Below are 13,740 nucleotides of genomic sequence, written 5' to 3'. Positions count from 1 at the left end.
ACAATTCATAGTTAAGAATGAGGATGAGGCTGCAGGAAATGAGAGAAATCTACCCCTCAGAAAGGAAATAAACTCCTGAAAGAGTTATCATGGGAAAAGGTTTCTCAAATGAAGCTTTATCACAAATTCTTGTTTCCAAAACAAGCCAAATTTTTCAAAATCCAATTATCAGAGGGACAGAAAGTAAGGTGAAATCTTCTGATCAGGGACACAGGAACAAAACAAATACAACAAGCTTGTAAACCCTTCTCTGTGATATCCATAGATAGAGAGATAGCTGAAGTTACACTTTAAAATGTTGTTGTTCCAACTGACTTGCACATTCAACTTAAGAACAAATCTACAGAACTAATCTTGCTTGTAACTTGGGCACTACCTATACTAAGATCTAACCAAGCCTGTCAGATAACTTATCTTCCAACAAGTCAATGATCTCGCCCAGCTCTTGCAGACTAAGAGCCGTAGCTTCCTTGGTTGAATTTGTCCATCTGGAATCCAGTCTTCCTCTTTCATAAAGCCTCCTACCTTATGAACATTATTGTCTTTTCTGGTGAGTCATGTCTTCTCATGATATAGACAAATTAAGACAGTCTCAGTTTAGTCATCTTGACTTTAAGAGAAAGTTCAGGCTTCATTTGCTCTAAGACCCATTTATTTGTATTTTCAGCAGGCCATAGTATCCACAGAATGGTTTTCCAGCACCACATTTCTAATGAGTTGATTTTCTCCCTATCAGATTTCTTCACTTCACCATGATAGGAATATATCCTGCTTTGGAGCAGAGTATGCCCCCTCCCTCAGATCATTCACACTGCCATAACTCACTGGTTTTAACCCACAGTAGGAAATTGCACTTTCCACCTTTCCACCTCTGACCTGTAGAGTTTCCCCCTTCCTTCTCATATATTTTCCCTTATTTGTTGTTTTAATTCTATTTCTTATGTAATATTATTAGTAATATTAGTAAACTATTAAACAATATACAAAACCAATAAACACAAACTATGCACATTTCTTGAGATATAGTAGAGAAATAAAATGACACACATAGAAAGGACTTAAACTTGACATACTGAACAGTTTTTAGGTTGCAACCATAGTAAGAGCATCTAAGATAACTGAATACACACAGTAAAATGTATGGACTACTTACTGTATGCATAGGTTCTGAGAAGGAATGTATTTCGTATTCCAACAACATTGTTTACATTCAAGTCAAACTCCACACAGCTGGGAGGAGGAAAAAAAATCAGACTTACGCAAGCATTTTTACAAATAATTCAAATAAAACTGTAACTAAAACAATAGTTGGTGAAAGTCTTGATTTTCAAGGATAAGTGTGTTTTATTTGTGTGTACATGCAAACAAAAAATATAGCTGGCATTCTCCATTATTTAGTGTCACTAATCTTAAAAGCTGGCTTTCAGTCCTGTAATTTCTTTGCACATTATGCTGTCATCAATAACTTGAAATAATGCTGAACAAAAACTGGTATTCTTAACAACACAAAGCATCTCCCATTCAGCTAGGACTGCATGGCCCCCTATAATTTTCTAGAGTTGTAATTCCAGAAAACCCATGCACTTGCTATAAAAAAGGCCATAGAAATATTTTATTCCAGGCTAATCACAAAACACAAGCAAGTATATGTTAAGCGATAAAACAGGCAGGCGTTTTCCAAATACTACAATTTCTAGCATTCAGCATATTACAGGTGCAACCCATAGGGGGGAAAATGATATCAGGAACATATCTCACTGTGTGGACAATACCAGATAGTGAGTGATCGAGCTCTAATTTTGTTAAAAACTAATATTGGTACATATAGGCAGAATCTGGTACTCTTTAGTCAGTGTCTTGGTTTTTTGATTGTGATGCTGAGAAGTGAGTATCCAGTGGTAAAGAAATGACTTGGCTTTTGCTTACAGGGCATTCACTGTTTGATATGTTCTATATTTTGTTGAACAAAGGCAACAATTAAGCCTTGTTCACAATATGACCTTCAGTTTGCTCCATAGCAACCCACATATTTAAGGAGACACATCATTGATCAAGGTCCTGGGAAAATAGATCCCAGTGAATTCTAAAGCAGAATTGAACAACTTAATATAATTAAAGGAAGTGTAAGAGATTAATCTTAGAGGAAAAACCAAGCCTCCGACAGGTTATGGGTTACAATAAAGATATAAAGTCTGCTTCCACTTTACTCAGATAATCAGGAAATCCCAAGGAGCATAGATGCTGCAAATAATCAAATAAATTTACCCTCCTGCTGAGACTTAGCCAAAAACCTGGGCAACAACAGGAAAATGCATTTAATCACTACGATTAAATCAAATAAGAATGTTGAGGTATCAGGCACTGCGACAGGGAAGAGTGGAAAATGGGGAAGACATAACAGAACAGAAAAACACAATATAGCAACACCTTTCTGGTACAATTTTTAAACAAAACTAATTCTACAAAACAAATTCCCCTGGTGGCACAGCAGGTTAAACCACTGAGCTGAACTTGCTAACTGAAAGGTTGGAGGTTCAAATCCGGGGAGCGGGGTGAGTTCCCGCTGTTAGCCTCAGCTTTTGTCAACCTAAAAACATGCAAAAACATGCAAATGTGAGATCAATAGGTACCACTTCTGTGAGAAGGTAATGGCACTCTATGCAGTCATGCCAGCCACACCTCAGGGTCAGACACAACTAGACTTAATGTCAGGAGAAACCTTCACCTTAGCCAAACCTTACCCAAAAATCAGCCTGTTATGTTAAAAGATCAATGTTGCTGCAAATACATCATTCTCTCTCTCCATTTTTGAAAACCACTCTGCTTTCTCACATTTTTTGCAGTATTTGTCTCAGGAACACAAGATTTTATGATGTGCGTGAGTCAAAATAGATTTAGCCCACATCTGTAGCATCTATGTTGACTGATATCAGCTCTCCCAGGTAGACCATAATGAAATCGCCATCTACCTGATCTTTCTAAGATGAGATGTCAGCTTTGGACCTCTCTGTAGGCAAAATAATGTGCCCTACATTTCCTCAATAAAACAGTGACTACGAGGCATTTGGTACATTTTTAGATGTTTGTGGATTGAGAGCAGAGCTTTGAAATGTTATTTTCATAAACAATAAACTCATTGATTCTGCCAGCCAATTCATTCTGTTATAATCCACAAAGGTAACTTTTCTAATAGAAAGACATGGAAAAAGAAGCTTAGACTGATAGCCATAAAGGAGAAAGATGTGTCAATGTAATCTGCAGAAGCAAAAAAGAAGCATACTTCTCATCCTCTAAAGAAAATAGGTCATAAGTAATGCTTTGTTTCAAATGTAATCAAATGTTTCGTAGGCACAAACCTCCCTCAAAAAAGTTACAAGGAAGAAAGTAGGGATATTGTAACCCTGTCAGCTATGTCCGCACCTCCATCTCACAGTATGCTATTTTCCCCTGACATAACCAATGTATGGGGCAGCTTGTGTCCTTATATAACAAAACAGTATCTGAATAACAATCCCACTAAATCCAGTAAAATAGCATATAAAGCCAAGATTTGTTGGAAATGGCAGTGGTAGTCCAAAATTATCAGCATGGCAAGTTGAAGCAATATCATTCAAGAAAAGGAAAATAAAATACCAGATATAGTGCATATCTTACACTTCTGTGAAATTGAGAGAACAGTGCTCTGTATTGGATTTGTTTCCTATTTACTTTACTGAAGTGCCAAACAGGCTGATCAATGGTAAGCCGAAAATCTGTCGGCATGTTTTCATATCATATGCTTGAATTGTTGCCAGAACCCAAGAATTAGTGATAATAACAAGGACTTACCTGACTTTGTCCCTGAACTTCACTATTGGCACTTTTGCTCGGATTAACTGAGGTCTCTCAATGTAATTTGCTAAATAAGGAAAAAAGAAAAGTCTACTGATATCTACAAATAAAATAATGAACAGTAAGCAGAAGCATCAAGAGAATTCCAGAATAGTTACAGAATTGTCTTTGTGAAGCAAGCAAATAGTTTTGCAGGTAGTCCCTGAGTTACAAACATCCAACTTACAATTGACTCATAGTTAAGAACAGAGGCTAGACAACAGGAAGTAAAAGAAATCTATCCTTAGGAAGGGAAATTCACTCCTGAAAGAGTTATCATGGGTGAAAGGTGTGGCCACTGAAGCTTTCTTGCCAATCCTTGTTTCCAAAGCAAGTCAAAAATTTTCAAAATCCTATTATCACAGGAACAGAAAGTGAGGTGAAATCTTTTGACCAGGAGCACTGACAGCCACGGGGTCATTAACCCTTTGCTATGTTATCAATTTAAAAACAGACCTACAAAACCTTATTTGTATCTTAGGGGCTGCCTATATAGTGCACTAAAACATAACCTGGAGATTAACAGGCATATGCAGGAAAACACTGTATTCTCACAGTGAGGGGAAAAATCGTCTTCCAATTATTGCAACAGAATACGGCATTTGACCACACAATAGTCACATTTTTTCCACCCTTTAAAGGGGGTGTGACTCTTATGTGGTGATAATGGGTGAGGCCTACAGAGCCCCCCTCGGCTGCCAGCATGACTATTAAGTGAGGAAAGCATTAATCCCCATTTTGGCACACCAAAATACTTATATGATACATATATGTGGGAGCAACTATTACGTGATGAAATATGGCAATTGTGCAGCAAAAGTAATAGTATTACAACATCAAATGGCAATGCTTGATCTTTAATATAGCTGTTAGGTCTTGTGCATGTGTATGCAATGGAGAAATTGAGAAAGAGGGGAGAGAGGAAAGATTGATAGTGCTTCCAGTAAAGATTACTAACTAATAAATCATGGAAAGATATAGAGACAGAACTCTTTAATGAAAATAAAAAGCATGCTACTCAACATCTCAGCACTTTAAGCTCAAAATCCAGTCCAGCTCACCCACATAAATAAGCATACATGCAGTCCTAATTATTAAGCGTAGTGTTTTGTTAATAAATACTGTATAAAAGGGGTTTCTAGAACTTACAAAGTTTCCTACAGAAATGTTTTTGGAGTAAACCAAGTATGTATCTTGCTTCAGTCTTCTGATTAATCTGAAATAAATTGCAGCCATTAATACTTAGGATGTAAATGGAAAAGCCTAAGAAAACGAATGTGAAATCTCATAAATAAAGAACAAATGAACAGGAGTCAAACCGAATCAGTTGTTTTCCTTCAGCATAGTTACAGCTGTGTGATGAGACAGTGGAGATAAGATCACTGGCTCCACCCCTTGCTATTACTGCTCATGGACTCTGAACTGCATTTCTACAGCATGGACACAGACCACTTTCTGAGCAATGAGGATCTTTGTGAAATATAGAATACTCAATAATCATGTCTCTCCACTCATATGATAGTAATTATACCACCAAGTGGGAGAGAATAAAACAGTTCAAGTCTTCATTACTTTCACCTTTACCATAACCCATGTATTTCATGTTACATAACTCTGCAATATTCATATTCAACATCCACTGTGCTGTTGCGTGCTTTCAAGTTGTTCCTAACCCTAAGGCAAACTATCATGAGGCTTCCTTAGCAAGATTTGTTCACAGGGGGTTTTGTCTTATCTTTTCCTCTGAGACTAAGATTGTAACTTGCCCAAGGTATCCCAATGAATTTCTATGGCCAAATGGGAATTTGAACCCTGGTCTCCCAGCAGCATAATCCAATACTCAAACCATTACACCATGCTGGCTCGCTTTAATAGCCATATTTTGGGAAAACAGAACAATAACAGAACCCCTTTGAATTGTACTGATACATTGGAACAGGTACATTTTTAAAGTGTAACTCTGGCCATATATATCCACACGCACACAGAGAACTATAAACATACACATACACTCTGTCAGCTCCAGCTCCCCATGTGGTGATATGAGAGAGGCCTCCCATAAGGATGGAGAAACATCAAACATCCAGGCGTCCCCTGGACAATGTCCTTGCAGACGACCAATTCACTCAAACTAGAAGTGACTTGCAGTTTCTCAAGTCACTCCTGACATGAACACACACACATATATAGATTGGCTGGAGTTACACTTTAAAAACGTACCTGTTCCTACTTACAAACAAATTCAACTTATTTGTAATTTGAGAACTGCCTGTACTGTAATTCATTAGAGCTTTTTCAAGTGCTGCGAATGAAATCTGTGTGTGCTTTTTAAGTGATTAAAACTGATGCCATACATAACATAGGATGCCACTACTTTTGATTAGAATGACAGTATCCATCAAGTGATATTGTAATCTTCCCCTTCTGTTAAGTGAGCATTTTAAAGATACATTTTATCTATCCTTAATTGTGTCTTCCCTCTTCTTTAAACAAATAAATAGAAGCACAGTAGGCAGTCTTTATAACTTGTAGACTTTTTAAATGTTGCAGGTGTGAGCTATAGGTGGAAGATTGCTTCCTAGGTACTGAGAAGAAAACACGTGGATTGTGGAAGTAAGTCATGAGCTTCATCTTATGGGCTTCATGGTCCACCATGGAGAAAAGACCATCACGTAATTGTATGAAAATAATAACCTTTGATCACACATAGTCTAAACTGGGTCAACATCATCATGCAGTGAAGAATATGCAAAATATTTAAGAATTTAATTAGATTTTGCTTTACTTATTCTTTTTTCAATAAAGCAGTAAACCAAGCACAAGTATGGATAACAAAAATGTTATTGCTAAATTTGTTAAAGATTTCTAACACTGATTGCCCATCCTATAATGTTGTGCTTCTTTTAAGTGCATTCTCTCCCAAAAGGAACACAGAAGTTGAGAATTCCTCTGTTACATATCATATTGACTGTGTGGCCAAGCTTTCGCCTTGTACTTACTGGTTCCTCTTTAACCACCAGGCACAAGTCACCATCACTGCTACGAGTACCAAAACCATTTAGTGATGATCCAACCAAAAATAGTCTACTATCTGCAGGACAAGAAATACACAATACAGTATATGTAATCAGTCCATATCTTTAGAAGAAATTATTAATTCCATGTATAATTTAAAAAAACCTCAACATACTTGGGAAGATCTGTTGAATTTCCCTTTGGAGTTGTGTTCGGCAAAGCTCTTTTCTGTTCAAATCATAGACTTGTTGTTGGCATGCTTGAAATAACTCCAGTACCTGTTGACTTAACTTTACATATATAAAACATACAGATACATTTACTATACAGTTATCCATAGAATCTGTTAAAAACTGTTATAAAGAATATGAGTCTATGGGCTGCCTCAACTAGAACTTTGAATTAATGCTGAATCATCAATCAACCCAAAGAATTTTTTTTCCGTGTCAGGAGCAACAAGATAAATCCCACTGATTCAATTATTCAACTCTAGTCAAGATTGACAACAGAATCCAGGCCATTCTAAGCCAACCTGGGTCCCATATTGGGAGAAAGGTGGACTACAAAATAAATAACTTTTCTAAAGGTATGCAAGGCATGCACTTGTGTGCGTATGCAGATTTTCCAGGTAGTTGCTTTCTCTAAGGTCATCTATCGGATTGATTCAAGAACTCACTGGAAATAAAAGGATTAAACCAGCACCTGGCTAGACAGGTTAACCTACTACATTCCTCAATTTTTCTTTTCTAAAGGTCAGTTATCAAAGCAAGGAGCTTTAGCCTTGAAAATAATAAACTACAAAAAGCAAGATTTGATTCCATGTGAAAACTGGTTTTGGCCACAATCAGAAAAAAATGTTGCTGAAAAAATTGTTGCATGCATAGCGTCACTACTGTTGCCATAGAACAGTCCACACTTGGGAGTTGCTGCTGTAAAACATATTACTTGAAAGACAGGACTTCAGTGAATGTTTCCCAAATTATTTCTGATATAAACCCTTACATCAGTGCTGAGCTTGGAAAGATATGTTTTTAAAATAATTAGCGGTACTAATAGGACTCAGCTTTCCTCTCAAAAAGCCCTAGTTACTTATCTTCATGCTTATAATTTTTAAGAAACATAACTCTTTTGCTACCATTTTCACTTCTTTCTAGTTTTTAAAAATTAAATAAACATCTAAATGCTATAAAAACTGATAGTGACACTATCATCAGCTGGTTATTCCTGTTACTAATAATATACATCTCCTGCTTTTGCCCGTTTGGGACTCTACATTAGTTTAAATAAGCCTATAATAGTTAAAAATTAACAACATACAAAAGTTAAAAAGCAATTAAATCATCATAAAATAAAACCAGTTACAGCAAATTAAAAACACAACACACATCACCTCAATACTCTGAGGTGCAAAAGGAGGATCATTGTGATCTGTATTCGAACAACGTAATATTTCTCTCCTACTTAATGAAGCCACACAACCTCTGAGCCTGGATGTCCAGATCCACAGGCTAAGGTGTTCTCTCAGTCCTGCCACCTTCACAACTTGCTGTGGCTGCTCTCATCCTCTCTCTCCCTTTGGAAGTCCCTTCCGCAGGAGGCTAGTCTGGCACTTTTATTATTATTATCAGCAGACAAAGACATTTCTACACAAACAGGCTTGGAGCCCCTGGTAATGTATTGGGTTAAACCCTTGTGCCAGCAGGACTGCTGACTGGAAGATTGGCAGTTCGAATCCAGGGAGCGGGGTGAGCTCCCGCCTGTCAGCTCCAGCTTCCCATGCAGAGACATGAGAGAAGTCTCCCATAGGATGGTAAAACATCCTGGTGTCCCTTGGGCAACGTCCTTGTAGACGGCCAATTTTCTCACATCAGAAGCAACTTGCAGTTTCTCAAGTTGCTCCTGACATAAAAAAAAAAACCATGTAATTACTCACAGGACAGAAACTGAGTTCCAAGCTCTGTTTCTTATGTTTTTCATTTTTGTATATGTGTGTGTATATAGTTTTTAATTGTTCTTTAAAAATTCTATTGTTTTACCTTTGAGTCACCATGGGTGCCATTTTTGAAGAAAGGAAACCTAAAATTAAAATAAATTCCCACTATAATTAATGACTTCACCTCACTATAAGTAGTGATGGGTCAGAGATGTCCCTTATATCTTTCTAACGCAGCACTATATTGCTGCTGTTTAATTTTTCCCAACTCAAAATGATGCAATTGTTCTTATACTGACAGATAGGGATGAAAATAGATTCCAATAAAGCATAGATCCTCCCTACTCTGTGAGTCAGTGTGGTGGCTGCTCTATAATATTTGTTCAGTTTTTCTTGGCAGACTTCAGCTACACTATTAAATCCAACACCCCGTTTGGGAATTGCTGATTTACAGAGAAAACAGAGCTACAAGAAAAATGAACACAGTCTTTAATCCATCTTACCTTATCTTTGGCCACAGGGAGTGCAGTTTCTATGGGCTCGGGAAAGGAAGCTTCTTGTAAGGGTGGCACACATCCTGTCAAGTCAGAGATGAAGTGTGCTTGAAATAATGGCGAAGAAATAGATCCAGGGAATGACCGCCTGTGATCTTCTGGCAAAGGCACTACTTGGTTAGCTGAAGTTAATTCATGGTGAGGTGAATGAAACCGCTGGCGCTTGGCTTCATAAGAAACATTTTGTTCTTTCAGCCTCCTAAAGAATGTAAAAGAAAAGCTGGTGATTCAAAGCAAGGGAAAACACATGCTGATTGAAACAACACTAAAAATGCCATTTGAGCACGGTGACCCTTTTTAGCCAGATTGTGTAGTAATCTTTTTAAGCGAAATGCTGAGCTGAGCTACCCAGAACTGAAATCTGCCAATGCATTCTCATGCAGAGTAAATCAACCTTTTTTTCCTGTACCCCCTATTTAAAAGAATAGCAATATATCTTTAAAAAAATGCTGCAGTGAGAAGTTGTGTGCATTGTCTACCCAATGATAAAGGAAGAGGGAAGAGACTGAAAAACTTACCACAAAAGCCATTCAAAATCTAGAATCTGTCTGTGTAGGTTTAGACTGTACAGACAATAAAGTATTTCATCTGGGCAAAAAAGAACCTCTATTTCATTTGGCAATATTTAAAGATTAATGCAGTTGTAGTCAACCTGTATTCCAAAATGTTTTCGTAATAACCTTCAAAACCATGGCTTCATTTCTTTTAGAACTGCATCATGTATAATGAACAGAATTTGACCTGTGCAATATTTATGTTAGTTCATTTACTCTCAGCTCTGGGAATACTGGCAAAAAGTTATGTCACACTTACAGAAATCTTATTTCAGCCAACTTCCTATAGCAAGAAGATTACTAGACTGTAGTTCAGAGAGAGGTCATTATGGCAACCTAACCCCTAAATGGTAACAGAAGAGCTACAGTCTATGTGTGTATCTAGATCAGGCCTTTTCAACATGCAGCCCTCCAGGTGTTTGTGCCTCCAGCTCCTAAGTGCCCTAGCCAGCTTGTTCAATGGTCAGGAATTCTGGGACCTTAATTCCAAAACACCTAGATGGCCACAGGCTGAAAAGGCCTGATCTAGGACTTCATCACATACAATCTCCCCCACCCGGTTTCTAAACAGTTCTCTCTCAAAGCATCACAGAGCTCATCAAACAACACAAACAGACTTCTGCTTGTTGTCCATGATGCTTTGTCAAGGAACTTTTTTAAAAGTGTTTAGAAATTGGGGGCAGAGACAGAGATAAATCATCTTCTGAGGTTATCATTTGTGTTGAAACGGGAGAAAGCAGGGGGAAACACATGGTGTGGCAGCAGCTAAATAGAAATTAATGAAATTAATGAAATCTTACCTTAAAAAAGGGATTCTTAATAATGTGAAGAAGGAATCTTGGAGATGATTCTCTGGGTGAAAGGGAAATCGACAGATGGCATAAAGACAGGAGGCTGGGACCTAATCTTGTGTCAATATTTGAATAAGCCGAGGTCAGAGCAAGAGCTATTTGGGGAAGCCTACCAGGGTGGGTGCCAGGAACAATTGATAATTATTAACCCTAAGGAAGAAGCGAACATTTGAAGATATGGTATAACAGCGCCACCTCCTGTCTGGTTGAAGTAAATAGCAGGCAAAATCTTTCAATGGGTCAATTGAAAAGGACTAATATACTATGAATATATTGTGAATGTATTGGGAAGATAATTAAGGAGGATTAATAAGGGAATGCTTGCTTTTAATGAGTTAAAGACACAGAAATGAAGATGTGTGGAATCATATAATATAATATGTGTGAAGAAATATATGAAGTTATGATTCATTTTAATGGTTCAATGTAAATCAATGTGAATCAACATCTGGGGAGCGAGGTCAAATGATGTAAGGGGAAAGTTGTGGAAAACATAATATTTTGCCAATAAGTGTTCCTGCCAACATATGTTCTTGGCCACAATTCAGGGACAAACTGATTAGATTGTGAAAAGGTCAAATGATTGTACGCATGCGTGAACTGGATAATTTTGCCTATAAATACCGGGGGGTTTGAATCAGTCTTTTGTACCTCAACAGCCAGATTGGAGCTGAGGTGCCCTTACCCTGGGTAAGCATTAAAATTCTGTGAACTTGCAAAGCTGTCTCTGTCTCTTCCTTCTTCCTCTTCCTCCTGGAATCTTTTGAGGATACCCTTCTGCTTCATTTGGCGCCCAACGTGGGGCTTGGAGAAAAGGAAGAAGGAAAGGTAAGCTTTTGGAAGCTGATGCTTTCTCTCACTCAGGAGCTGGACAAGGTGTGGATCAGGGGAGACGAAAAGGGTACCCATAAGAAAAATCGCCTCCACTGGCCTGTTCCTTCGCTGGCTCCTTGACTGGGAGGGCGTTGGGAGTAAACAGCTGCAGTTCCAGAAAAAGGGAAAAGCTAGCTTTTTAAGGTACAGGCATTTGTGGATATGCCTGAGGAAACAGGTTTGGGGGAACATTTTTTCAAAGGAGGTACTGCAGACCTCAAGAAGAAAACCCCCTGAGTGTTGCGTTCGCTGCAGAAGGCGCACTCTTAAGGTTGGGAAAAAGTGCACTTTGTAAAGGGAAATTGTTGATCCTATGTGTTGTGTATTGTGGAATCTGGCTGAGTCTATATGCATTGTCCCTTCTAGCTGCTTTGCAACCGTATGTCTGTTCTGTTTCTGTTGTTGCTTTGTCTTTTTGTAAAATGTCAGTATGTTCATAAAGAAAAGAAACTAATGGTTATAGGCTTCCGGGAAAAAGCCCAAAAAGAAAAATAATGGAAAAAAAATGGAAAAAGAGAAAAGAAAAATATGTGAAATATGTGTCTGTCTTTTGGGAAAAAGGGAAAATGTCTGTATACATTCTCTGGAAAACTTGAATGTGTGTGGTTAGAAAAAGAAAAAGGAAAAAGAATGTGTGTAGCTGTTTGTGTTGTGAGAGAAATGATCTTCACAGGTTTCAAATAAAAGGAAAAAGAGGATAATTCAGGAGAAACCTGGAACCATACATGATGGGGAAAGACCGAGTATGTGGGTAAGAGAAAGCCATCCAAGAAGAAAGTTAAGGTATGTTGAGAGAATGTTGAGAAAGCAAGGAAAAAGTAAGTTAGAAGAGCGAAATGGTTAATCACAGGAGAAGAACCAGAGTGTGTGATTACCATGTGGGAAAAGAGAGAATGAGAATGTAAAAGAAGTCATGCAGTAGTGATGAAATGTTAGTATAGAAGTAAAGAGGGATTAAAAATAATGAAAGAAAATTGTTGAGATGTGTGAGAAAGAAGTGTGAGAAGTGAATGATTAGATTCCCCTTTTGAGAAGAGAATTGCAGTAAAGAATAAATGAGTGTATGTATGGAATCAGTTTTGGGATGAATAAGATTGGTGTGTGAGGTTGTGTGAGGTTGATTGTTTGCAAATGCCTGGTGAGATTGAAAAGGGAAAAATCATGTGTTGAGAGTATTTAAGATGGCCACTTAAATGCCCTCACGGGGAGAGAAGAAATTGGGAAAACCTTTTGGGGAAAAAAAATTTGATATTAGTTGTGAAACTGTCTGAGAGAAAAAGTAGTGACAATTTGAGATGCATTCAAATTTAGAAGATTTTGTGGGGAGAGCTGTGATAAAGTGAATGTGATGGGGTTGCTTTGTTAAAATACTGAGATGTTTTAAGGTTCAAACATGTTAGAAATTGGAATTGGTAAAGGAAGATAAACTGTTGCAATATGAGGTGGAAGTGAGGAGGATTAAGCATCAAGGAAGAAGTACAGATTTTTAAAAATGTTAATTAATTACCTGTTACAGTATCCCCCTGTTTTACCAGAAGATTTAAAGTGGATGAGAGACCCTGGGGAGTGTGACATCTAAGACGGGAGTGAAAGGGGTCTGCTGCTTGATGAATCCCCACGTGTACGAGGAGGAAGTAAAATTGTGGATAAGCTAAGCCTGCTTGAGAGAAGACTACACAGCAGAGGACCCTGACTTACAGCAAATAAACTTAAGAATTGGATGATTGAATAAAGAACTAATTAAGCCATACATAAATAAAATAAAAAGACATACACTTCAAAGACTTAAAACATAAGAATAAAGTTGCCTTGAACAGGAGAGAGACTCAGTTTTTGAAACTACAATCAAGCAAGAAGAAAGAAGAAAGAAGAAAGAAGAGTAAATGGACTTTTTTGGTGACGGGAGTGTAATTGTGGGACTACTGATTATTGTGGGGTTGATCTGGTTGGCTTACCGTTATAAGCATGTTTTATGGGGGAAAGCTTATTCATTTTGGAATGTGGAATACTTATTACCTGATGATGTTGAGTGTAATTGTCCCAGAGCTCGTGCAGGGAGGATGGGAGCAGAACATATTCCACCAGATGAT

General features: G+C 37.8%; 1 protein-coding gene across 1 annotated transcript in view; it reads right to left on the bottom strand.

The window, feature by feature from the left end:
- The window catches only part of TENT2 (terminal nucleotidyltransferase 2), a 49,700-nt gene that overhangs the window by 24,361 nt on the left and 11,599 nt on the right, over positions 1-13,740 (bottom strand). Inside the window, exons 4-9 of the mRNA XM_060761611.2 lie at positions 9,322-9,571; positions 7,061-7,175; positions 6,870-6,961; positions 5,020-5,086; positions 3,829-3,898; positions 1,154-1,230 (exon numbers count right to left, since the gene is read on the bottom strand). Of these exons, the coding sequence (XP_060617594.2) occupies positions 1,154-1,230; positions 3,829-3,898; positions 5,020-5,086; positions 6,870-6,961; positions 7,061-7,175; positions 9,322-9,571 (671 nt within the window). The remainder of the gene's footprint in view (positions 1-1,153; positions 1,231-3,828; positions 3,899-5,019; positions 5,087-6,869; positions 6,962-7,060; positions 7,176-9,321; positions 9,572-13,740) is intronic.

Source organism: Anolis sagrei, chromosome 2 (assembly GCF_037176765.1).
Source record: "Anolis sagrei isolate rAnoSag1 chromosome 2, rAnoSag1.mat, whole genome shotgun sequence".
NCBI lineage: Eukaryota > Metazoa > Chordata > Lepidosauria > Squamata > Dactyloidae > Anolis > Anolis sagrei.
The sequence above is the reverse complement of the archived record's forward strand: the minus strand, read 5'-3'. Positions and strand labels throughout refer to the sequence as shown.